This window comes from Balaenoptera acutorostrata, chromosome 1 (assembly GCF_949987535.1).
Source record: "Balaenoptera acutorostrata chromosome 1, mBalAcu1.1, whole genome shotgun sequence".
In the NCBI taxonomy this organism is placed as follows: domain Eukaryota; kingdom Metazoa; phylum Chordata; class Mammalia; order Artiodactyla; family Balaenopteridae; genus Balaenoptera; species Balaenoptera acutorostrata.
Genome location: NC_080064.1, coordinates 192,621,058 through 192,648,519, shown reverse-complemented (window position 1 = coordinate 192,648,519; position 27,462 = coordinate 192,621,058). Strand labels below are relative to the sequence as shown.

General features: G+C 37.7%; 1 protein-coding gene across 6 annotated transcripts in view; it reads left to right on the top strand.

Moving 5' to 3' along the window:
* Positions 1 to 27,462, top strand: part of KCNT2 (potassium sodium-activated channel subfamily T member 2) — a 369,675-nt gene that overhangs the window by 292,577 nt on the left and 49,636 nt on the right. For all 6 annotated transcript variants that reach the window (XM_057529788.1, XM_057529796.1, XM_057529784.1 and 3 more), the window contains 3 exons: positions 9,151 to 9,262; positions 23,303 to 23,404; positions 27,307 to 27,390. In XM_057529788.1, coding sequence (XP_057385771.1) covers positions 9,151 to 9,262; positions 23,303 to 23,404; positions 27,307 to 27,390 — 298 coding nt within the window. The remainder of the gene's footprint in view (positions 1 to 9,150; positions 9,263 to 23,302; positions 23,405 to 27,306; positions 27,391 to 27,462) is intronic.

The following is a 27,462-nucleotide window of genomic DNA, read 5'->3' as shown; positions in this document are numbered from 1 at the left end:
TGAACTAGGCTAGTCTTACATAATAAAATAGTCAGATACCAGTGGGTCCCTATGGTATATGGAATACCATTTATGTAGATAAATGACCCAAATCGTACAGACTTGGTAGTTTCATTTTATCAGTGCAGTCAGTCAGATATCACCCTTGAGGTCACTCTGCCACATTCCTTGAAGGTTTCGTTTCTTGATTCACTGTGACTCTTGCCAACCCTGCTTCTACCATAATTCTTGATGTTTTCAAAAATCCTACCCAGATGGTCCTTTCGATGTCTGACCTTAGCCACCTATTCTCATGGTCATTAGAGTACCAATTATTCCCCCTCCATATTCTGAATTTCATTCAACTGTCTGAGCACTACTACTTATTTTCTACCTCATTGCTCTTCCCATATCCCCCACTCCGAATAGTCCTTTTCTACTGTAATCTACTGTCCACTGATTCTACTGTCCTTAGTCACCTGAGGGCTCTTCTTCCCTCTTTACCCAGATTAAACTCCAAGATCAGTCATGACAAACAGTCCTGTGCTGAAACCCTAAACAGCCAATTACTGATTATCTACTATGGGCTGACACAGATCTCAACTCTGTTTCCCTTTTCTGTCTTCCTCCTACTCCCAGTTTTCTGTCCTTTCAGATTTTCTACCCACCAGCTTGCATGAAATTTCCTACAGGCAGATGACAGCACTGCAGAGAGAGGATCCAGTTACTCTTATAAGTAAACATCAGGCACCCAGAAGTCCAGTCACAGTGGGTGGATAGCAGACTATTTATTTAGGATAAAAGCCTAGGGCCCCATCTCCAAGGGAACTAGATTCTTACACATCGAGTATGCAAGAGTAAATACTGTTAAACATGATTAAAGAACACGATTTAGGTAATACAAACAAACTTTAACACTTCATGAAGTGGACAGTCTCCATTCCCAAGGGTCCAGAGAACTCCAAACTGGGGTGAGAGGCAGAAAGTTTTTATAGCTTAAAGAATAAGAAACAAGGAAGAGAGAAAAATAGAAAATGAATAAGGATCAAGGAAATAAGTACGGAGCCCAGAGTTGGCTTGGCATTTGGGGGTTGGCTGACTGACTGTAATCTATTTCTGGTCAAGTGGCACATTTACAGGAACAGGAGAGTTTAGGTTTTGGTTTGTTGATTTGGCACCCAGGGCAGGAGCCACTCCATCTTGGGCCTAGAAATTATTTCCACAATAGTATGTCTAAAAGATCTCAGCCAATCCTTGCATCTTTATGACCATCATTCATTTCCTCAAACGAGAGCTAATTTCTTATTGGTTAACTAGTAGGGCTGGGGTGTTGATAGAAGTATGGCTAACAGAAACCATTTCAATTCTGGGATGTGTACTCTGATTTAAAAAACAAACTGTGCCACCCTGGGTGGCGAAATAGAATGCTTAGCTGCACCTGGAGTTTCTCTTAAGCCAAACCTTGAACCTATCACACTGTTTATGCTGAAGCATTTTAACGTAAAGTTTGAACTATCTTAAGAGTCATGCAGCTGGTATTGATGGAGCTTGGGATTTAAATCAGAAGAGTCCCAAAGTCTAACATCAAGTTCATTTTAATCTAGGCAGCCTGAATGTGCCCACACTATTGCATCATCCTGCCAAGCAAGGTTGTTGAAAGGACTAAGTGAGATGATTTCTGAAAAGCACTCAGCAGCGCCTGGCACATAATAGGCAGATAATAATCGGCAGTGTCCTCAAGTTGCAGTTTCTAAAATATTGTGATCATGAAAATGTGTAAGCAGACATCATGGTTACTTTATTAGTTAGAAAATTTGGACAAGAATTTAGATGCAATATTTTCTTTCGCTTATTTATTTCTAGGAAACAATCAAATCTTGTGATCTCTGTAGTATCTGGATGGTACTAGGCAAATAAAGAGTACTGTATACTGTTACTTTATATGGGGTGATGCTATATTTTATGCTAACATTTCTGACTGTTTAGCTGTTTGGGCCATGCCATTTTAACTTGATTATTTTGACATTCTGTTTGAATGTGGGGTTTTTTGACTTTTACATTTTTTGCTTCTAAAACTGTGAAGGAGTATGTTAGAAAAGTCTTCAATCTGTGCTTATATTAGAGCCCAGGAGACAAGAATGAGATGGAATTCAATTATGAAAAGAAAGTAAGAGTGCTCTAGTTCACAACCTGTTGATGTAACTGGTATGACCAGTCTGGAATAAGGTTACATTTGTCATTCAGAAGCTCAAATTGATCGCTTGAGCCCCTACCTGCCCAGCTTACTAGGACACACAGCTTCACTCAACAGGGCTCTTTTCTCCCCGGATTGTCCAAGGACCTTCAAAGTTAGTCCCAAAAGACCAAAGGCAAACAGGAGAAGCTCCTTAATTCACTGGCAGTGTTTATGTGTGTGGGAGGTGGAGAGGGGAGGAGGAGTTAGGGGAGCCTTGGGGACATGGGGAGAATTCCTTTCCATCTGGAATTGCATCTGTGACATAGTTTTGTGATTGAAAGCTGACAACACAGTTTAATGTGTCTTCATCCACATTGTGTGGCAATTCCCTATTTGCTGGTTTGGCCCCAGAGAACCTACCCAGGAAGTGATTCATCTTTAACATCCAAAGCCTAGAGCATGGTGTCCAGAGTTTTAACACTCGTTTAGTGAGCACTCTGAAGTGTGTGCTAGGATGGCTGGACCAAGAGGAGCCTCAAGCCATGCTTTGTGCCAGCATGAGCTGTCTCTCCAGAAGGACCTAAGTGGGTCCTTACCCAGATGTGTTCTTTCTCGCAAGGTGAGTTTTCCTTTATGGGTTCATAGTAACCCCATAAAGCAGCAAACTTCCTCTGGGATGATCTCTAGCCCAGGGGTTCCAGACCCCCTAAGTAAGGGAATAGCTCCACTACTTTGCTCAGAAGAGACTGTGAATCCTTCGCAGCTGGCCCACCACCTCCCCCAGAGAGCATTTCAGAGCACAGAAGACATTAGCAGATAAGGTCTTTTTCAGGTTAGATCCTGTTAAAATTTCTCTCCTACCTGTCTAAGCACCTTTCCTTACATTTCTAAGAGAAACACTCAAGTGAGTCTTCCTAGCACAAAGATCCCCTGTCTGATTTCCAAATTAAAAGAAAAGCAGGTCCTCACTTTCAAATTTAAGTTTCTCTTGCTAAAGGTTTACCTAACAAGGTGCTCGATACATTTGGAATATATTGAACGTTTTCACATTTTTATGAACGAGTATTAGTATCTAAATTAAATTTAAATAGGCACATCAAAATGTGCCTTGAATGAAAAGCAACCACTTCAAATGCCCAAGACATTTTGGGGTAGGAAGTTTTGCTCTACTGTCCAAGGAAAGTATAAAGCAAGTCATTTAAGGACTTAGCTAGAGGATTATAAATTTGGCAACTACTGAAAGAAAATAGAAGAATATATGTGATCGAGTCCAGTGGGTGAAGGAATGCCTCTCCCTGAGGAACTGGTCTTTTACTAAAAAGATAAAGGCAGTAAGTGGGCTTAAAAGATGAACAAAGCATTCCACAGGGGGGCAGCAAATACCAAGGCTCTAGGTACTAAACATCCAAGGACTTGGAGCAGAGACAGAGGAAGGTACGCCAGAGGCTGAGATGGAAACCAGCAGCCAGACTATTCATGGCTTTGAAGAACACTTTAGTAAGTTGCCCTTTATTTTAAGAATAACAGGAAATCATTCAAAGATAGGAAAGTTTAAAATATTATTTTAGCTACAGTGTGAAGAATGGTTTGGGGAAAAGTGAGAGTGGGTGAAAATCGACCAGTTAGAAGACTTTTGAATTGCAAGGACTATAAGAGCATAAATGTCAAGTTAAAAATAAAAATAAAAAAGGAATATCTTCTCTAGCTTGGTGAAATAGTCATAGTCTTACTGAAGAAATAACACACATAGGCACTTGGGAAATGATGTAATTCAAAACATTGATACCGAATACATATCAATGGAAGAGTGATTTTTTATACAGTGCAAAAATTTTAATATTTTGTTTGGTTTACATGGATTAAAATTTTAAATGCAGGAGATATCTGATATTTATTATACTGTCATTTATTACTACTACCCCAGACTCAGATCTAAAGTGTTTTGAAAACATTTGTGAAAAAGTATGTTTATGTTTGTTTTAGTGCCAATATTCAATCATAGTCTAAAACTGGGGTCTCATGCATCTAAGTGTGTTTCTATACCTTTCATAATAATATACACCCTTTGTTATTCAGAAACATCATTCCCAGCCACCACAGATCAAAATTTATAGTGTAACACACTAGCTCACTAAGTAATATTTTTATTAAAATATTGTAAACAGTTTTCAGATTTGTATGTTCTGATGTTTGTTTTGCTTTAATATATACATGCAGCTAGTCTCAGAGTTCTCCCAGTCTCTGAAATGGAGTATATGGTATGGTTTTCATCTTTGTGTTGGTTAACATACCTGGGCATGTCAAAATTATTCATTAAATGAATTAATTCAAGCAGATGACAATTCCATAGATATTTTACACAATTATACTTACATCACCGAGTAAATTGGCCCATCAAAATGTGTCTTGAATAAAAAACAACCATTTCAACTGCCAAAGACATTTGGGGATAGCAAGTTTTGCTCCAATGTACAAGGAAAGTATTAAACAAGTCATTTAAAACTTAAACGAGAGAATTAACTAGAGAAGTAATTGTAGAACAATTTAAAATAGAACAAACTACATTATTTTCAATTACTATATTGCTTTATGATGATCCTAGTACCTAGGGAAAAGGTATGTCATTTAATTCTAAAATGTTATATATTCAAAATGTATTTAGGTCACATTAAGGCTCAGAAATAGATGTACAGTATTAGTATTTTAAAGCTATATAATTAAATGCATTAGACAACCAAATTTGCAAATATAAAGTATTATAATTGAATACAAGTAATATTTTATAGATACGAAGGGCACTACAATAAAATATTTCATTATTTAAGTATTATTTAGTTCTAGATTTTCACTAGGTGGCAGACCTAGTGCAGTTTCTCAGTTTAAACTAACATAAATGGTGTAGGTTCAATTATATAGAACAGACATGGCATATCACATAAATTTTGTTGTCCTATCTAATTTCAACTCTATAAGTCACTTAAATACAATGACTAGATCACTCAATCATTTTATTACTGACTCTTACTAAGACCTCAAACACATCTGGCTACCTATATATATATATTTCTGTTCGGTGTAATGTGTTAGTAAAGGATTATAAACAAAAGAATTCAAGTGGTCACAAATTTGTCTAAAGTTAGAAAAATAATATATGTGAAAGATAAAAACCATATTTCTCAAAGAAAATAAAAATTTCCAAAAGATGAGATACATTTTGCATTTGTTTACTCTTTGTTTCCTCAGAAATTCCTTCTCGGGCCATATATCTCAGTACCTTCCAAGATGTTCCTCACAAGCTATCCATTCACTGGCATCTTAAAGCTATTTAATTTGTGAACCACAGATTTCAGTCAGCCACATTTATCATCCTTAGAAAAATATGTACATCCTTATAATTTATGAATTTTTTGCAGTTTCCTCTATTAGATCATAAGAGTCTAATCTAAAGGCAGGAATTTCACGTTCTACTTCTTTTTTATCTCCTGGAGACCAAAGCTCTCCAACAGCAAACAAACACTTGATATTTATTTGCTAAATTAGATACTAAATATTATCCTCAGTAAATTGAAACAACAATAATGAAGTTATGATCTAACAGCTACTATTTCCGGGTAGATACAGAAGTAGAGATTACAAAAGTTTAAAATAGAGTTGACTTGTAATATCTGAAACTCCAACATGCTGCTAGATATTCTTAATAACTTACTATTTTATTTGGGTCATTTGAGTTTCCTTTCCTACCTACCTATTTATTAAAATAGGGAGGGGGGCAGGTTCGTGTTCTAGACCCTGACTGTTTGTGTGTGACCCAGGCTCTGCCACCTACTAGAATGTTACCTTGAACGTTTTATTTGGTTTTTCTGGGCCTCAGTTTCTTCGACTGTAAGCTAATAATTGTAAGTAAATCATAGAGTAGTTTTTGGAATTTGAAGAAATAGTAAGCGACTCTCTCGATTTCCTAAACAACTTGGAAACTATTGAGACCCAAAGAATTCAGGCAGTTGGGGATCCCATGTTAGGCAGAACTGTGTAGCGTTGGTGCCTGGTGGTAGTGGAGAAACGTGGTCAGGAGCCCTGCTAGACAACCACTGGGCCTGCCCTGTAGGGCTGGGCTCACTTCATGGCCTGGCTCAGACCAGCACACACCCAGAGATACTGGAAAGGCAGAGTCAGGAGTGAGCCATATGTCCCCAACTCCTCCCAGAGAACAGGGGGTGCAGCTCTAAGAATAATGCTCTGTCAATTTTAGATATTATCGGGTTTTGGACCTTACTTTAACCTTCCAAAAGATAAAAAAAGAACAAAAAAGTGAAAAGACAAAGAGAAAAGCCTCAGGTCAGTTAATTTTCCTTTTTAGAAGCTCAGATCATGATTATGGCATTTATTCTCTAAATGAGACTACATGCTTTATCTTCATTGGTCCATGTTGCTACTCTTATTTATTCATTTTAGTTTCTGTTGTGACAGCCGATTGACACACCGTATCATGGTAAATATCTTTAGAGACATTGTTCTTTTAAGATATTTCTTAAGTGAATACGTTTGAAACTTCCAGATGGTACGAGATTTGTCATTTCTTAGGCTTACCAGATGGAGTTGCACCAGCCCAAAAGTCAATTGATATTTTTTTCTATCAGGCCACTCTTCTAATTTTTCAAAAGTTTCTGAGAAAATGAACTTTTAATCAAATGTGCTACCACTGGGAACTTTTGAGCGAGAATAGAGCTTCAAAAAGAAAGTCCTGAGGAATACAGATTATAGGGTGTTTCTCCATAAACTAATCTAGTTAAATCACACACCTTCTTCATCAAGATTTAATCCACTAAACCAAAAATACACAAATCAGAACTGCGAGATGTGTTTATTGTAACAAAGAATTATCAATTAGAGGAATATAATGGGTACTACTAGGACACTAGGAGGGAAACTTTGCCTTTCTGGCTGCTGTGCTTTAGTAGGAGGGCTGAGGTGTGGATGAAACCAACCAGAGTTTAGTGCAAAATGCAGTGTAATAAGCAGTATTACAAATAAACCAAATACCAGGAGCCACTGTGGATTCTGACTTTTAGCAATGGTACAGCTTCATCGCAATGAGATTTGATAAGAACTTTAAATAATTGTTGAGATTCCAAATATAGAGGTGGAGGAGGAAAGTAAGGAGGGAGGAAACTACATTTCAAGCAGAAATAGCAACAGGAGAAAAAAAAAAGTTAAGAAAATAGTAATACCACCACAACTAAGGAACAGGACCTGTTATGTGTCAGACACTGTGCTAAGTCTTTCACAAACTGTATCTCTAAGTTTCATACCACCTCTCCTGTACAGAATCTGAGGTTTAGTGTTTCCTTAATCAACTCAAGGTAACAGAACTATTGTAAACCGTGATGAACTGCACAAATAAAATTATACTTTTAACATTAAAAGTCAACAAAAAAAATTATGTTCTGATTGTTCTTTTGCTGATATTATTTCAATCCAACTTATTACAAGTTACCTGTTGTACTTAAAGTACAATAATATTTGCTCTCAAAATGGAGATGAGGCCGTGTGGCTATATTTGTTCCTCTGAAGAGTGGATCTCATGAAACACCTGATGATTACCGTAGCTTTCAAAGGCTTTGATTAGGTAAGTCTCGATAGCGGTCCAGCAATGTAACCAAGAGGGCACATATAGTTTTCACAGATAACTCTGAAATATAGCATTTTTAAGCACTTTTTAGGTCTTAACTGATAGGGTGACTAAGCCCCCTGGAAACTGACCTGAGGGCCCCTCAGGGAAGGCCCAGCAAGCCTGCAGGCAGGCCCTCACTCCCTGGGAGGAGGGAGAGGGTCTAGCAAACCATCCATCAGCTTCAGGGAGTTAGAGCCGAGGAAAGGGGTAATCACATCCGTCATTCTGGAGTTCAGAGTCCGGGCTCCCAGCTTTCTCTCTGAAACGCCAAGCCAAGCGCTCAGGCAGATGGAGTAACAGTGCCTTCACTCCTGGACCCCGCAGATAGTGCGAGATCAGCTGGAGACGCTGATTTGTTTCTGAGCCACGAACCAGATGTTCATGGCCGACGTATTTCAGTCAGTTCTCGTGCCTGAGTTCAAGGCATGGGATCAGCTACTGGTAGGAATTTGAAGTGGCCATAACTGGGTTTGAAGACATATTGTGTGGAGAGCAAAGCTGATTATCACGTGACGTGGCTGCCACAGAGAATCTCAAAATATTTGAGCCAGGAGAGCTAGCAGTGACCACAGACACCAGCTAGAGATCAGATCATCAAGCACAGCGACGATAAGAAGGTGTTTGCTGAGGTTTTATTTTGCCCGGTTTTGCTGGGGGTGGGGGGGGGAGAAATCATGCGTGTGCATGGGTGTGTGTGCGCATGCACACGTGTGTGTGTTTGAGGGAGAGGAGGTAAATGGAAAGAACGCTAATGCAAAACTCTGGGCAAGTGGGAAGTCTCAGGGTCCTTCTAGAACAACACCGTCAGTTGAGCCGTGACCTCAATTCATTACAATGAGTTGTTATTTCAGTTAAAATAGTTGCTCTTCTCAGAAGTTCATTGTAGCAGGATTTGGCATTTAAAAGCACATACTATGAGAACAGGGAACCATAGAAGATCAAAGAACTCAATTATGGACAATAAGCTCATCATAGGAAATTTTTGCCAATCCGGATATTCATCTTACAAATTTCTATTTCAATATTATCCATGAGGTAACTTCTTCAATCAGCTTTATGAATTTGTGGCGAGAAAATGCCTAATAAAAGCCAAATTCCTGAATTTATTTTTCTTATGGTGCTAAAATGTTGGTTAAAATATTCTTTGGGAAAGAGGGTTTCATTTTTCTTGCATTGCACAGAACAGTTGATGTGGCATGGCCTGCTCTTATAATTGCATGTAGTTTTATGCCTACAGCTAGGTATCACTCACTCATAAGTATGTTGTTATAAAGAATACCATACTGGATTGTTAGCGTAATGCAAATGTTTCTTTGAAATGCAGGTTGTTTTCCAGTCTCAGTATTATCACAGAGCTCACCCACCCAGCCAACATGAGATTCATGCAATTCAGAGCCAAAGACTGTTACTCCCTTGCTCTTTCAAAGCTGGAAAAGGTAAGAATTCACATCATGAAGTAAGTTGCATTTAATTTAACCTTTTGGGTTGAAAGACTAACTCTAAAATGTCTACATGTAGAAAGAAATGCCATGAGATCGTAAAAATAAAAATGCTGTTTTGAATTCCTATCTGGGGGCTAAAATCTTAATTTATAATTTTTTAGAAGTATGGATTGATGGATTTGAACCATTTATATCACAAGTGAACATGATGGAGGTATCTCGTTCCATCATCATTAATCATAAATTGAAAGCATGATATATGAAAGAAGTAAACGCAACAGGAATATATATACTCACTTATAATGTCCATTGTTGATAATATCACGAGTGCTATGTCAAGACATCTATATTTATATAGGAATTTGCAGTTTTCATAAATCCTTAAAGTCCTAGAAAACTTGTAAGCTTTGTTGAAAGTCAGTTCCCAAAGGAGATAATATGAGACACAAGTTCACAATCTGAGACAAAGCCAAGTTTATTGCTTACGTAAGGGAGGCTGTCACCTCAAGAGAGCTTTTTTTTTTGGTTTATAAATATTTATTAAAATTGAAAGTTGTTTGCTCTTCTATCCCATGAGCATCCATCCACCTGCCTGTCACCTGTTAAGATGCATGACTGCTGTCATAAATGCCCTTGGAATCTTCAGGGTAACAGAACACCTGCCTTTGCTTAAAACTCCTTGTTCCTTGCCTTCCTAGCCAACGCCTCTCTTCACAACTTTATATAAAAGGTCTCCAAAATTTGTACCCCAAGTGAGCCATCCATGAATAAAAACATATACCTGGGATCCAAAAAAAGTTGGCCTGGACATGTCAAAGACTCAAGTCCACCTAAGAAATAAGAGTGGTTTTATAATAGCCAAAGATGAATTTTCTCCACACAAATCTAAAAAATGCCTGCAATCAAATAGAGCTAATTAAGACTCAAGCGAGCTTTGTCAATGTCTTGGAGTGGGGAAAGGAAGGTCAAAGTTTATCAAGAATTGGGAATTGTATTTAATGAGGCTCTTTTCAAGTGGGGACTTATTAGGATTGGGAAGAGAGAATAACACTAAGGAAGACAGTGGCGTTATTGCAAAGTCATGGGGGACAGAAAGGTGTGGTTTTCGTTCTCAGTATCCAGGCTGAGTGTGGGGATAAATGGATTTTGCATTCCAGGTGTACTTGATACTAGTGTACTGGGAGAATTCGATGTAAGAGAAAAAAATAAGATCCAATCTTATACGTGTGAAAATGTGTTAAATCTATGCCATCTTTATTGTTTGTAATAATATTTATAAAATAGAGATAAGGATGGCTTACATTTTTTTTTTGGTTAGTTTTTTTCTTTCACTTCATTTATTTTGATTACCTGTTACCTGTTGATTACCTGTCACCTATGCCATCTTTGTTGTTTGTAATAATATTTATAAAATAGAGATAAGGATGGCTTACATTTTTTTTTTTGGTTAGTTTTTTTCTTTCACTTCATTTTATTTTGATTACCTGTTACGTCGGGCACTGTCCTGATTCCTGGGTGACGTACTGTTGAGTGAGGTCACTTCTGTACTCTAGTCTGTTGATTTCCATCTTCAACGCTGGTCACATACATTGTGTTGTTAGAGCCTTGCCACTGCCCCTTTATAGGCATAGTTACATTGTTGTTAGGCACTGCTTCCAGGTGAGGAAACAGAGTTTAAGACAGATTAAATAACTGTTGTGCCCAACACATGGTGAGGCCAAATACACTGAAAGGTCAGAGTTTGGAGCAGAGAAAGGTTTATTGAAGGGCCAAGCAAGGAGAACAGGGCAACACGTGCTCTAAAGACCTGAACTCTCTGATGGTTTTTTGGGAAGACATTTTATAGGCAAAATTGGGGGAGGGGGCTGCAGGGTGTGTTACCCTCCTCTGATTGGTTGGAGGTGGTGTTCCAGGAATCTCAATCATCAACCTTCTCGTTCCAACCAGTCTGGGTCCACGAGCTTATGCTCTGCCTGAAGTTACCATCCTCCACCAGGGTGGGAGCCTTAGTTCCCACAGAACTCAGAGATACGTATGTAAATGTTTTGTACATCCCCCAAGGAGGAACCAGAACCAGGCCCCATTGCTGTACTATTCTTTTCTTTTCTTTCCTTGCCTTTTTTCTTTTCTTTTCCTTTCTTTATTGAAGTATACTTGATATACAACGCAGTGATTCACAATTTTTAAAGGTTATACAAACTAGTGAATATAACAAAAAAAAGAAGGAGACTCACAGATATAGAGAACAAGCTAGTGGTTGCCAGTGGGGAGCGGGAAGGAGGGAGGGGCTATATAGGGGTAGGGGATTAAGAGAGAGAAACTATAGGTATAAAATAAGCTCTAAGGATATATTGGATAACAGGGGGAATATAGCCAGTATTTTATAATAGCTATAAATGGAGCACAATTGCTTCTTTCTGCATTCCCTCACTCCCCTAATTAGTAAGTGAATCTGCCCTTTGGAACTCAGGGAAGGTCTAGGAGGCTGAAAAAAAAAAAGGCAGGATCCTGCTCAGTTTCGTTGAGTGAGTGCAGTAAGAGAAACTTAAAGCCATTCATGTTTAGAAAGCATCCCTTATGTCACACTGCTTTAACAACATGGAAAGGGTGGGAATCTCAGCTGAATGACTCAGCATCCAAAGGCAAACCCACGGATGGGAATCCAGTGGAACCTGTGCTGGCCTGGTGTGGTACAGTCTCCTCCATGACAAGTGAGGGAGGCTCACCCCATGATGAAGAAGACAGGCTCTACTACTTTGTAGGATTGGAACCTGGATAAATCTATGACACGTTTGTAGCCTTGGGATTTGTCTCTGGAAAACAGTGGTAATAGCCAAATGATAGCGTCATTGCAAAGATCACACCACACAATCTAGTCACAATATTTAGCCCAGTTTTAGCATATAATCAGTACTCAAATAAATAGCCCTAAAATCATAATTATAAATTACTGTTGTCGACATCATCACTAATAAATATTCTATTGTGTGTATTCAGTTTTATTCCAGGTCAGTTGATGTAGTAAGGTCATGACTGTGGAAGATATTTTCATATTGGTAAATGTGTGTGTCTATATTATTGTGTGTCTACTGCATGAGGGAAAAAGAAGAACAAAATGAGATTTTGATCTCTTTGGGGGAATTAATTAAAAATAAAATCTTCATCCAACCTAGAAGTCCTCTTCAGAAATGTAGAAAAGTTTTGTTTGAATAAGCATTAAACCAGACTGTGATATGCATCTCAGCAATCCACTAAAGACATTGCAAAGACAGAAAGACATCTTATCCTTTTATATAGCCAGGCAGATACAGTCATTTACATACATGTTAACTGTCTTTATCCAAAGGAAAAATAAAATGTCTTCTAACTTTGCAGCAAGCAAAAAGTTACAACTTGGAGCCAGGCACCTAGGCTAAGCTCCTAAAGAGAGAGACAGGATACATACATTACGTTCACATTTCAAAAAGATAGTTCCCAGCCCCGCCCCCCCCGCCCCCCTCCGGGAGAAAGGCATTCCCGGGATACAAAGCTAGCTAGAGGTTATTCAGGCTTTGTATCCATCTCAAAGAGACATGGAAAGGATTTACAATTCCAAGTTTTTTTAAAGGAAACTCTCTAGGAAAAAGAAGTGGGAGAGGGGAGTTTTCTTTCTTTTTTGGCATCAGGGAAATTCATTTTTTTAAAATTTATATTTACCCTTGCATCTTCTAGATATTTCCCAAGGAGAATACAAAAAATCAATACATTACCTAATTCTTAGGAACAGAGGAGTTAGGGGAAGTGGAATTGAAACCAATGGTTTGAATGCCATAAAACCATGGAAAATCCTTTTTTAATTCACTTATTATCATTTTTCTCCATTGAAATAGGATCGTCACATAGAAATGTTTTAGACTGTTGTGCTATTATGGGTTGAATTATGTCCCTCCGCCCACCAAAAAAGATGTGTTGGGGTCCTAACCTCCACTACCTCAGAAGGTGACATTATTTGAAGATAGAGTTTTTACAGAGATAAGCAAGTTAAAGAAGGCCATTGGGGTGGACCCTAATCCAAAATGACTGGAATCCTTATAAAAAGGGTAAAGTTGGACACAGAGACAGACACATTTAAAGGGAAGATAGCCATCCACAAGCCAAGGAGAGAGGCCTGGAAGAGACCCTTCACTTACAGTCCTCAGAAGGAACCAAAACTGCCAACACCTTGATTTCAGACTTTGAGCATCCAGAACTGAGAGGCAATAAATTTCTGTTGTTTAAGCCACTCAATTTGTGATACTTCCTCATGGCAGCCTTGGCAATCTCACACATGTGCCATCAGTGATAATGGTAACTGCTCATTTCTAACCAGTACTTCTTATCATTTATACATATACAGCTGGCTTACTGTTTAAAGTAATTATCTTCTCATATTTGTATTCTAAGCACAGGGAGGTATTTTTAGTATTAGGAAACTGATCTTTGTTTCCAATATTCAAATACATTCCCAATAATATTTTCTAGAGTTACTATTGGCTGAGGAAGAGGTGGATTTTTATTCTTCTGAACGTCATTATGAATATCATTTTATTCTACCTATCATTAGATGCACCTGCACCTTCACGGATGGGGCCTTCACCTTTAGAAACACAATCAAGGTTTTGAATTTGAAACAGACACCAGCTTGGCTGCTTAAGACACGTTTTTTTGTCATGAAGTGGTTGTCATTCAAATTTAAGAAGTGATGGGATTTGCAAGAATGAGTACGGAAGGCTAGCCTTCACTGAGCCTGGTTGCTGATGTTTTCCTGGTAGACCTTGCATTCTAGTAGATATGTCGTTGCCATTGGTAATAGAAGGAATACTCTTCAAGGTTTCTCTGGAAGCGACAACTCACTGAAGAATAGCCACAATAATAACTTCCTAATGGACCAGACCATCATGCTTTAGTTTGTAATTTTTTCATCTGATCATTCTTTCATTGTTGCTGAGTTGTTTTATTTTCTATTACATTATCTTTCTTGTCCTGGATCTTGACATTACCTTACTGCTACTGTTTACTCAAAAATAGAGTCGTCCCTCAGTATCCATGGGGGATTGGTTTCAGGACCCCTCCCTTCTCACCGCCCCCCCCACCCCCGCCAGCCAGGACCAAAATCTGAGGATGCTCAAGTCCCTTATATAAAATGGTGTAGTATCTGCGTATCACTTACACACATCCTGCTGTGTACTTTCAATCATCTCTAGATTACTTATAATACCTAATACAATGTAAGTTCTATGTAAATAGTTGCCAGTAGGTGGCAAATTCAAGTTTTGCTTTTGGGAACTTTCTGGAATTTTTTTTTCCCCAGTATTTTCAGTCTGTGGTTGGTGGAACTGACAGGTGTGGAACCTGCAGATACAGAGGACCAACTGCACTTCCCATGTTCAGTCATTGATCACTGGGTCATTGACACTCCTCCCAAAAATCTGATGTAGTGGGCATCAGAAACACAGTATGAGAGCTAAGCAGAGATGGGAAATGTGACGGGTAACAAGGAACCCGAAGAGAGGAAAACAACAATAGAAAAAAAAGAAATTTTTGTCTCATCTCCCTCTAAAGACTTATTTCATTTCTCTTATTTTGATGCATTTCCTAAAAATCCATTTTATTCATGCTTATGGTGCAATTTGCTTCAAGACTGCTTTTTCAAAATTGCTTTTGAACCTTCTCCTGTGATGATCATAATTACACTTTAGCAATCATATGGTAATTACACATTGATGTAAGAAGCAAGGTAATGAAAAAGTGAGATGAATAATATGGTATAATAAAAAAATAATAATATTTGGTCTCTGTCCGTAGTTCCTGACACAGAGCTTCAAAGACTCTTGGAATTTCCTAAGTGATAGGAGTGTCTTCTGTTATTCATACCTTTCAACCATGCCTGATTTTATGTTAACAAGGCAACTCATGGAGGTGCCCCTAGACAGCTTCAGGATGAAGACTAGTTGCCAGAAAAGCAATGACATGATTAGAAGATTGAAACTTTCAGTACCTCCTCACCTCCCTGCTTCCAGAGAGGGGAAAGGGGCTGGAGATTGGGTTTAATCATGTGGTTAGTGAGTTAATTCATCATGCCTACATCATGAAACTTTGATAAAACTCTGAAGAATGAGGCTTGAGAGCTTCCTGATTGGTGAACATATTGATGTACCAGGAGGGTGGTGCCCTCAGACTCCATGGAGACAGAAGCTCCTGTGCTCAGGACCCTCCCAGACTTGCCCTGTGTGCCTTTTCATCTGTTGTTCATTTGCATTCTTTATATTAAGATGATAATCGTTAAGTATAGCACTTTCACACGTTCTGTGAGCATTCTGGAGAATTATTGAAACTGAGGTTGTTACGGGGAGCCCCAGATTTGTAGCTGGATGGAGAAGAAGTGCTGTTGGTTTGGAGACACCAAGGACTTGGAGATGGTGGCTGAAATGAGAGCAGTCTTGCGGGACTGAGCCCCATAACCTGTGGGGTCTGAGCCAACTCTGAGTAGCGAGCGTCAGAATTGAACTGTAGGACACCCTGTTGGCGTTAGAGAATGAGTGTCAGAATATAAACAGTCATGTCTATAAATCACATATTGCTGTGTAGTCAATGGTAAAGCAAAATAACACACATTGGAGATATATTCTGGGAGAAATAGGCAAGAATATCATTTACTTTTTAACATATTCACCGTCTTAAAGCCAGAAGGCAAAATTTTACATATTCTCAATTTAAATTCAAGCCACTAAATATTCTCTGAGCACCTACTATGAGCCATATGCCTTCCTCAATGCTAGAAGTTATGAATTTGAATAAAACCATATAATTTGTAATTTGATGGGAGACAGATATATCGGAACAAACAAAAACACATTGCCGTATTCTTTTTTTTCTGTCCAAACAAGTTGGACTACTTTTTATTCATAATCTAAGTGCTATAATGGCTGAGGGAGAGTTTGGTGCTATCTTCCAGATTCATTAGGAAAATTTCTTATCCAATTTTTAAGAAAATATTTACCTTCTCCCGTATTGGTCCAGGAAGAATTTGAGAACACTAATTGGTTTCTATTACTTTTAAATGTAGCAAAGCACTGCCCGATCTACTCTAGAGGAGTGAAGATATGTAATTTATATGGATAACTATTCTAATGTACAAATGTATCTATTAAGAATGTGCATAGTGAAGTCCAGTGGTTAGGACTCTGCGCTTTCACTGCTGGGGCCTGGGTTTGATACCTAGTCCAGGAAGTAAGATCCTGCAAGCTGCGCAGCGCAGCCAAAAAAAAAGAGTGTGCATAGTATTATGATTTCACACAATAGGTTCAAAGTTGTCACAGGCTGAATGTTTATGCCCCCCCCACCAAAATTCACATGTTTAATCCTTCAACATCCTTTCTTTCTTTATTTCTGAACCCACTTGTCTTTCAGAAGCTTCCACTTTTCCAAATTTCTCAGTTCTCAAAAGCATCAGGGCCTTCACGGGAGAACAGGGTGCAGGAAGCCATTTGTGTGTATTGTTTGTAAAGCACATATTTCTAACTTATAAGTGGCGTGGTTGAAGTCCAGTTTTGCCCATCACTCCTAGTGTATGGCTATTGTCTCAGTATAATTACTAGGAGCTCCTGTCAAGATGTCCTGATTTGGATGATTAACTACATAATCACCCTATTTACAAGGCAAGGACCACTTGTATTTTAGTGTAGGAGGATAATAACATTGCTTAGAAGACCCTGCATTCCTCTCTAAGATAAGGAAGAGGGTCCCGCACACCCCAAACTCCTTCAGCATGAACTTGCCTTGGGTTGACTCAAGGGTTTTTTGGGAAGTGGGTCTGAGTTAGCCTTGAGTCCTCATAAACAAGGTGGACTCCCTGAGTGTCCATCAAATGCACCCCCTCTAAGCTGCCACTTAGACTGGAACAGTTGTGCGTGTGTGTGCATGTGTGTGTGTGTTTGTGTACGTGCGTGTGTGCATGGGTGTAGTGGGAACCTACTCTTTCCAGTAAGAAGAAAAGTGGGCATGCAGCGAGAAATGCTCTTTATTTCTTGAATCGCCTCCTCTTTCTGTTTGCAATATAAAGAGAGGAGAAATGAAAGAAAGAGAAAGAGAGTAATTGATTTAAAGCCACCGATGGATGACCCAGGGTCCTCTCTCTCCCCAGTTCCCAAGCACACACTTCAGTGAGAGGCTCTGATAGGAAACCTGTTCTGGAAGAGCCAGTGCATCTCAGAGCTGCTGTGCAGAACCCCTGTGATGGGGTACCTTCTATAGAGAAGAGTCTCTTTCCGAGGAAGGCTCTGTAAACAGGATACATAAAACCCTAGCAACTCATTGAAGGCTTTGGTATTTTAATATAAGGATTTTCTGTATTTGCATTCAAAAGGCCACTCCCTGGGCAAGCAGTTTTTTGAGAGGAAGGGCAGAGTTAGTTTGCCCAGGACCTGAGAATTTGGAAATAGGGTTTGAAGGTTGTTGGTGAACTAGGGTAGGGACAGGGAGAAAGAGGGAGGAAAAGAGGGGAAAAAAAGAAGACGTTATGTCAAACAGTGTAAAGAAGGTCAAGTCAGATGAATGGCGAGAAAAGCCAATCGCTGAGAAAATACGAATAGAACCATTAATTTATGCCAATAAAATTCTTGAATTTTTTTTCACCTCCCACACCGTTCTGCTAAGTCCAACAATTTTATCATCTATTCCATATGGTACTGGATGGACACAGTTTAAAGAAAACACAATTTCTGCCAGAAACAAATTCCTTCTTCCAACAAAAGCATATGTTCATGATAACAAACCAAATGAAAGAAATAGGTAAGACCAAGGGTATTAAAGTGTCTGGGATCTTTTAATACTGATTTGGATTTCTCAGATTTCTTTTAGGTAATTTTAGATAAGTGGTTGTTAGGAAAACACAAAATCATCATTGAAACTTCAATTGAATCTAGAATTCTACTAAGAAAGCAAATGTGATATGTCTGAAAAAAGGGTATTATATATTTATACTAGAAGCAATCATAGAAATATTTACTACTGTATTTTATAAAACACAATAGTCAAAAGAAATACTAAAGTCAGAGAACTTTATATAACACAAACACTGCAGTTTTTCCGTCTTCAAACCTAAAGAACCAAAGTGTGAAGAAGGGGTATTGAGTAAACCTCAAAGTGTTTCCTTCCTCCCTCTTAATATAAATGTTATAAACTTTATGCAACAAATTTTCACTAGATGTAGGCAACTACTAGAAGTGGAAAGGGTTTATTCATTTGTTCAATAAAATTTCATTACTGTGTGCCAGGCATGGTGTTAGGCATTGTCCTGGGACTCACTGAGCTACCTCAGACCAACAGTTAACTAATAAAAAAATAAACAAGGAATTATAGATTCCAGAAGAGCTCTGAAAGTCATAACAGGGTTATATTCAGAAGTAACTGGGGAACGCCTACTTTAAATAAGGTGATAAAGTAAGGTCTCTTTGGGGAGGTGATATTTGAGCTATAATGATAACACCAGACCAGCCCAGTCAAAACTTGGAAGTATCAGTACAGGAAGAAAGCAAGCAATATCAAGTCCACAAGGTGATGCATCATTTGATGTGTTTGAAGAATTACTAGTAATAGAAGACAGTAAGTGCTTACTATATGTAATGCTTTTAGATGTTTTATCTTGTTTATTTATTATAATGACAATGCAATGTCATCACCAATATGAACCCCATTTCACAGGTGATGAAACAGAGGAACAAGGAGCTTAAGTAACTTGTACAAGATCGTCCAACCAGAAGTGGCAACACTTGACTGGTCACCTCGTGTGTCTATAGAATCCAAGCTCCAAACCACTGTGTGTTATACTGTCTGTTGGATCCATATTTTTAGCAATTGGACTTTTCTACTAACCTTGAAACTCAAGTCCAAATTAACTTATAGTCTTCTCTTCTTCCACATTTCCTTTTTTTACAGAAGGGCACCCTATCTACCCAGTTATCCAGAAAGTGGGGTATCATCCTCATCTTCTCTCTACTACCCAATTCAGTCAAAACTCCCCTCAAATTTAATGTCTGATGTCTAAATATATTTGAAGAAGACCTGTTTCTGTAAACCTTCATTTCTCACTAGAATTGCTGCCTTAACACCCTCATTTTGCTTGGTCTCCCCGTGCCACCTCCCCATTTCCAGTCCATTTTCCATATTGTCATCAGAATGACCATTCTAGAAATGTGGTCATATCACTCCTCCTCTTAAAAAATATGTAAGTTTTTTCTCATTACACTTAAGATACAATTCAAAATTGTTCACATGATTTCAAAATGGGTTCATGTATGTCCTGTTTTTCCTGGGACTGTCCCAATTTATACCCTTGTTTTTTCAGTGTAATTCTTGATAACATCCTTTTTCCTCTCAAGTGTCCTGGAACTTTAACATCTAATTCCTGGCTCCTGTTCCAGTCTCACTTCTGACCTCTTCATCCAGCCCGTACACTCACACTCAATGCTGTATTCAAACAGAATTGCTTATAGTTCCTCAAGTCTTTTAACCTTTATTCCTTTCAAGCTTCTAGCATATGCTGAACCTATTGCTTATAACTTTCTGCTTAACACCTGCCCTTCCCAAATTTACTGGCTAATTTCTACTCATATTTGAGTCTCCACTTAGACATCACTTCTAATTCAGTCTCTCAACTTTTCCACCAGAAGACTAAGGTAGACACCTTTCCTACATGCTACCCAAGCATCTACCCCTGTTTTGTTACATATTCTCACCCTAGTTTTCCGGGGTTTTCCCTATTTGTTATTGGTATCACTCACAGTTTGTGAGTTCTTGTAGGCAAGGAAAGTACCCATATTTGTCTACTAGTGCCTGGTCCATATTCAATGCATAATAATTCTATCTTAACAGAATTTATGAGTTCTATACAGGACTTCTGTATGCCTAGCACTAAGGATAATGCCCTATGTAGAGTAGACTTGTCAGCACGTATTTGTTATTTGTTAACTGACTAATTTAGTAAATAAATGAATGAGTTAGTGTTTGATTGGAACCTTTAATAATGAATGATTTATAAAATGATACTTATCAATAGGATTCAGATGTGTGGAAAAAGGAAGAGAGTACCTTTCCTTCAGTGTAAGCCCTGAAGATAAAAGAATATTTCTGTATTTGGAAAATACAGTGTATGAACTGGAAAATGTAACTGAACCAAAAAATTTTTTAATCAAATGTGCTGCGTAATGTAATTTAACTGAAGCATCTATGTAAATGTAGGTATATAATAAAAGAGAACATTTGAAATATTGGTTAAGCCTTTATTAAAATTAGAGAACAACCCACTGGATTTAGGACATGTATCTTCTCCGTCAGTAAATCATTGAGCAGGGATAATGTGAGTGAAAGAAACCGCTATATGCCAAAGACCACCCTGCCTGTGATCCACTGAGCTTACCATAGACTCAAGTTTTTGTCAGGAAATTCTTAGGACAAGCTCTTTTCATGAAGATATGTTGCTTTTTCACAGAAATCTTGCCTTTGAGTTCTCCAGGCATGTATTCCGCAAGAAAGTCTGAATCTTAAACTGATTTTAGATTTATGAACAAAAATTTACATTATTGCAATTGTTTCTATATGAATTGGCAGCATCGTGTTGGATGACTGGGAGTTACAAAAGACTAGAGGTTGGCAAATTAATAGTCGGTTTAAGCCCCAGCAAGTACTACTGTAGCAGTAGGATGCAAAGAGGGAATAATTCTAAGATAATTCTAAGGATAAATGCTGGAGTTTGGAAATTTAATAGATGGACTGGGGAGAAGGATGCGGAGATGGTGGTCAGAGATTATCTGATTGACTAGTCAGTACCTTTGATTAATTAGTTAGGCGATTATTCAGCATGATGAGAAATTCATTTTAGTAAAGCATGAGATTAAGTTTACAGAAAGATATTCAGGCTGATAGTTGTAACTGAACTTTGGGAAAGATGTGAACACTAATGTATGGGTTTAGAAAGCCTAAGATGAGATATTTAAAGCCAAAGACTAGATGGTTACACACTGAGAGAGCAGAGGAGAGGCCAGAGTTGGAATCATGTTCTAATCACTAAATTATGGCTGTTCTCAGTCTTCCTCCGATTTGAGTTTTGAACGGTATTTGAGACCACATCTTCCTCTACAGCTGGAACGTGCTCAGTGTGTCCAGCTCCTCGGATCTCCTTCTCTGCAGCCACTGTGCACTCCCTGCCTCCCACCCACCCCAGCCCCACGTGTGAGCACCTTGGGAACACTCTCCTGTGCCTCTCCATCACCACCACCCGACCACCACGACTCTCTGAGTCTAACCATGAACGAGTTAATTCCCTACCTAGTTCTACTGCAGCTAAGTCTGCATCAAAGATAAAAAGAAAAGAACAAAACTTGATTTAAAAATTTTAAGGGATGAGAAAACATGCAAAAGCATAAAATCGTGCTTTGCCATGTGCCCCATGCCCCTTGTTAGCTAGAGGAGTGAACAATGAACAGAGATGATGGTCCTTGGCTTAGAAGATCCCAGTCAGATAACAGAGATCGGTCGCCAAGTTCTGGGAGAGAAGATCCTGAATGAGCCGTGTGCAGAGCCCAGCAGACTTGCTGTTTCCCACCTGACCTCGTGACAGATGCTGGACTTCCGATTCTCAGGGTCTCGGCACTTTATTCTGGCTACTTGCTTTAACTTGGGCTGAAGATCTATGGTTTTGGCAGTACACCTTAAGAACCAGATGTGACCCCCAATTCACAGGAAAGCCTGCCTATCCCTGCAAGAAGACAGCTCATTCCAGGCATCTCCTAACCACCGAGGCCGTTCAAATGAAGCATTTTTGACACCAAGGCTAATAAATCAGAGACTGCGTTGTGATGTAATGGATGCAGACACCAAGGGGGCACCGCTTGCGTATCCCTCCTACTCTCTACATCTCAAGTGAGGATGTCCTTATAGTCTGGATGGGCCTAGATGTGGTGGAATAACTCCTCTTGCTCCCTGAAAGGGTCGATGCTGAGCGCCAGCCTCATCTGTCCGTCCAGGGGGAGCCCAAGGGTCAAGTCTCTCTAGTACCATCACGACAGCAAGCAGCAGCAGTGGCCCCCGTCCTCTCCAAGACCCCTTCCTTCAGCAATACTCCCTCCCCTCCATTCTTAAAAAGGGGGACCCATAGACGTCCCCTCCCTTGAGATCGCCCAAATTTGCTACATTAGAAACAGGGGCTTTCTCCCATTGCCTCTGAGAGCGAGGGGTGATTTTTTAATTTGCTCAGCTGTGTCTTGTATTTCTTGTTAAATGGAAGTTGGCAACAAAAGAAACGAGTGTTTTTGAGGTTACCACTTAAGGACAAGGTTAAGTTTCATTCTTAAGAAATTCCTTCCAATCTTACACAAACATCTGGTCTTAGGCCTTCATTTATTAACGGGCACTAATAGCAACAGAATTTTTCAAAAGAAACCCTCATACACCATAATACACACGCAAACACACACACTTTTTTTGTCACTTACAGAAGCTTAGCTGCAGGTTGGTATGGCTGGCACAACTTTAAAGGCAGATGGGTAAATTAAAACTCGAATGACAGAAAGCTAGAAACCACTGGCTGTGATCGCTCCTACTTGCCTATGTTTTTTGTCCTTACATATGAGAATATTCAAAAGCAGATATTCTAGATGTTAGGGTACATTATGTGACTTTAGGTTTTTTTATATTTGATGAAATAATGTTATTATGTTTGTTCCTTTTATTAATGTCACTTCAAATCCTGTTCAGAAATAGGTACTAAGAGTAAATAAATGTTTAATGTATGAAAGGATTAAGCTTTCTTTACTATTGGGTATTTTAACCAGGAAAACTTGGTTATGAAAAGTAAAGGGACATTAAAAATACAATTAAAAGTGAAGTCATGACACATTCATAGCTAAGAACCACGTGATAAAAATGGCTTTCTTCACATGTGTTAGGAAAATTTAAGTAAGTAGAAAAGCATAAAATAGAGAATGCTCACACATTTTTCTTTTTCAAATTTCTGAACAGAAAGAAAGAGAGCGAGGTTCTAATTTGGCCTTTATGTTCCGACTGCCTTTTGCTGCTGGGAGGGTGTTCAGTATCAGCATGTTGGACACGCTTCTGTACCAGGTATGCGGTGTTTCTTGTTTCTCTCTAAAATGTTGACTTTCTATTTTCTTTAGATTCTATCAAACGCATAATACAACTAGCGTTTCTCACGGAGCTGTTAACTTAAAATTGGCTCTGGAAGTAATCCAATATTTTACTTCATGTATTTAATGACATAAGTGTGCCTATGAAACACACTGTAAAAAAAAATTATTTTTCAGAATAATCTATGAAATGATATTAGGCATTCTATGACACCAGTGTCCTACAATGTTTAATGTGACATTTTAATACATTTTGCATATTCCTCTAAGCACATTACTAGACAATAAATAAAAGCTAAGAAAGAATTACTAGGTTAAAAAAAAGACAGCTTTCTTTCTAATACATATGTTTTTAGTAAGATACCAAATGATGTCAATAAACTGATAAACCAAGGACATTTTAAACGTCTGCTAATTATTGCCTACTTCAGAAAAATGTTAGGAAGATTTTACAACCACTAAGAACCATTCGGTTTGTTCCTGAATGCCAGAGTTTTACATTGTCATTTTATCATTCTTAACTTTAGCTAAGAAGTTCATAGAGAATTTATTTTACACAAATATATTTTAATCTTTTTTTAACTCTGTCAGAAACTGAACAAAAGCAATATTTCATATTCTCTGATTCAAGTAATCAGATAATTTTAAAATATATCCATTAAGAGAAAAAAGATATTCATAGGGCTTTTAAGTTATTTGATAACTTTAATCTCAAATTAAGCATTCAAGCATTGTGTTGTCTTCTTTGATCATGTATTTTATGTACCCTCTTCCTCCATGCTTGACTGAATAAACTAATCCAAAGAGAGTTAAAGCTTTTCTACTGGCCTCTGGGCTAATTATGCCTATGACTGTCTCTGGCCGTGTTTCAAACCATCTGCTTATGCCAGATGAGTGCGGGAACAACACAGTAAAGAACCATAAACACTCCTGTTCTCCCGAAAGTTTCCAGACACATTATCTGGGTACTCCGGAAGCCAGGCTTCCACCCCAGACCCCACTGCCAGGCACACGTAATTCTGATCTCTCAAAGAAGGGGTTCAAGGGAGGGAATGTTTGAAGAGCAGTGTTGCATCTGAGGGGGTTTATATCAATAGCAGTCAAATGCTTGCTGTCATTATGTACCAGTGGTTTTCAGATATTTTAGCCACAGTACCTTATGTTTAAACGAAATCTCATGAGAAAGTCTTTGATATATAAGCTAAGTAGAAGGAAAACCATTCTGCAGAATTGGAGAGCAGTAGTTATTACTTTCCTTTCATTTTTGTTTCACTTTTTTTGTTACACATAGAAATACAGGAAATTGTGTTTTTTCCAAAGCTAGCAGCTGCAGAAAGAATGAACTAGAACAATAATTTTCGAAGTAGTAATTGCCCATTTACCTTCTGTTGTCAAATGAGATATTTTAATGGTACGTTTTTCAGATAGGTAAAGAGTATTTATTTACAGGTTAAAAAAAGATTAGAAATTTAAAACATTTTATTCTCTAAAATTATATAATATGCATTCTTGTATTCTTAAAATATACAATCTAATTGTTTTGGTTAATGATTTAAACCCATCTTCTTAAAGATAAATGCTTATATATTCAAGAACTATTATTGATGACTACAATTGTATAGTGATTTACTATTAATATAATTCTATTCTAGACCTCATTTTATTTGCTTCCCCAAGGAAAACTGTAATATAGGCAGTATTATCAATCATAATATATGGATGAGACAAGGGCTCAGGAAGGTCAACTATCCAGTGTTTAGTGGGAATACTCATCTTCAAGCCATGCATACCTCATTAGATTAATCCCGACCCTTTTCCTGTGGTAAATGACTTTGCATTTATATAATGCTTGAGTTTGTTTGGTTGTTTTGTTGGTTTTTATTATATCCCACTTGAAACACAGATCGCTTTCATATTTTTAATCATTTTTATTAATTCTCATCTGTGTAGATCAGGAAAGACAATTATTAAAAAAGTTATTACCTAAAATAAAATTAAATAGATATTAAAAAAATCTTCTATGAAAACTCTTCCATGATTGCATCACATAAGACTGAATGCATGGATTTTGTGATATTAAATGGGGCTATCCACAGTTTTGGCTCACACCTAACTCTAGTCTATGCCCTGATGAAGTTACAGGACAGATGACCTCTGGACAAAGAATGTGTTGATGAAGAATACAGTAAACATTAGCTATGTTACCACATCTGGCTCTAAAATAATTTAAAATAGTCATTTGCCAAATCTTCACTTTAATTTCTCTTCCATGAATGCTTTCTGTTTTTCATTTTGGAAAATAATAGTTTTAAGTGCCCAAGAATTGGTTTAAAATTTTTGTTTAGCACACACTGAGTTACAAATGAAATTGAATGATGCTAACAGGGGTGAGTGTCACAGCTCCTCTTGGTGGCCCCAATATGTTCATGTCCTAATTACTAGGAGATTAATATACCTTGAAAACCAAAGGGCCTTTTAAATAAATGGCCTGGAAAAAATGGAATGGGTGTGTTTCCTTATGTTCTTTTTTAGATGGGTTTAGTTTTTTGAAACTAGCTCTTGGTAAAAGAAATTAGCAATCAACAAAGTAGTCTAGAGGATTTATTTAAAAGGTGTTACAACTTTTAAAGTCTTTGCTATACAAAATAACTAGATGATTTACTGTTATTATTTTTTTATTGAAGTATAGTTGATTTACAATGTTGGGCTAATGTCTGCTGTATAGCAAAGTGACTCAGTTATAAACATATATACATTCTTTTTTCTAATATTCTTTTCCATTATGGTTAATCCCAGGAGATTGGGTATAGTTCCCTGTGCTATACAGTAGGACCTTGTTGTTTATCCATTTTAAACGTAATAGTTTGCATCTACTAGCCCATCCCTCCTCCTTGGCAACCACAAGTCTATTCTCTATGTCTAGGAGTCTGTTTCTGTTTTGTAGATAGGCTCATTTGTGTCATATTTTAGATTCCACATATAAGCAATGTCATATGGTATTTGTCTTTCTCTTTCTGACTTACTTCACTTAGTATGATAATCTCTATATGAATGGATAAAGAAGATGTGGTACATATATACAATGGAATACTACTCAGCCATAAAAAAGACAAAATAATGCCATTTGCAGCAACAAGGATGCAAAATACCTAGATGATTATTTAAATGTTTCACTTGTTAACACCTGACGATCAAACTCAAGGCAGTAATTTCATACGATTTATGAAGTAATTGTTACATATCATGGTAAAATTTGCTTGTATGGGTTGAAAGTCTTTCTTTTCACTCAGACCAAAAAATAAACTGAAGAAACTAGAAGCATTTTTCAGTTAATATTCTAACTATTGAGTAATGTTCTAACAACATGTCAAAGTATATCATATGTTAGCAAATAAAATAGTCTCATGATGGTATTTAATATAACCTATTAATTCACTAATATTTAGATTTACTTAAATATTCTATAGAAATGTATTCTACTAGCATAAAGTTTAATCCTAACAAAAAACCAAATACTGGTTGAAATATTTCATTGTAAATTTTTGTCATTTTAGATTTTTTAAAACATTATTATATTTAGGCTTATAGTTTTTTGTTATTAAAAATCTAAAAATGTTTTCATCACGTCCAATAACATCCATAAAATTTAAGCATATCTGGATATTCTAGAAAATAATCATTTCCCATATTTCTTTAAGGACAGCTTAACTGTGCATGTGTATTTAGGACACTGGCAAGATAGATTTTTATTTCCTTTTTTATGGGGGCTTAATGATATGTTACAAGAAATAACCTTTAAGATGTGATAAGATGTTCATACTCTAAGCTATTCTATGTATTTCCTACACACAATAAATACATATTTTGTTTATATTGCAGTCATTTGTGAAGGACTACATGATTTCTATCACCAGACTTCTGTTGGGATTGGACACTACACCAGGATCGGGGTTTCTTTGCTCTGTAAGTTACTAATCTCTGGTGTAGATTATTCTGACAGGCAATTCTGAAAGCCGTCTATAATATTCTTTGGCT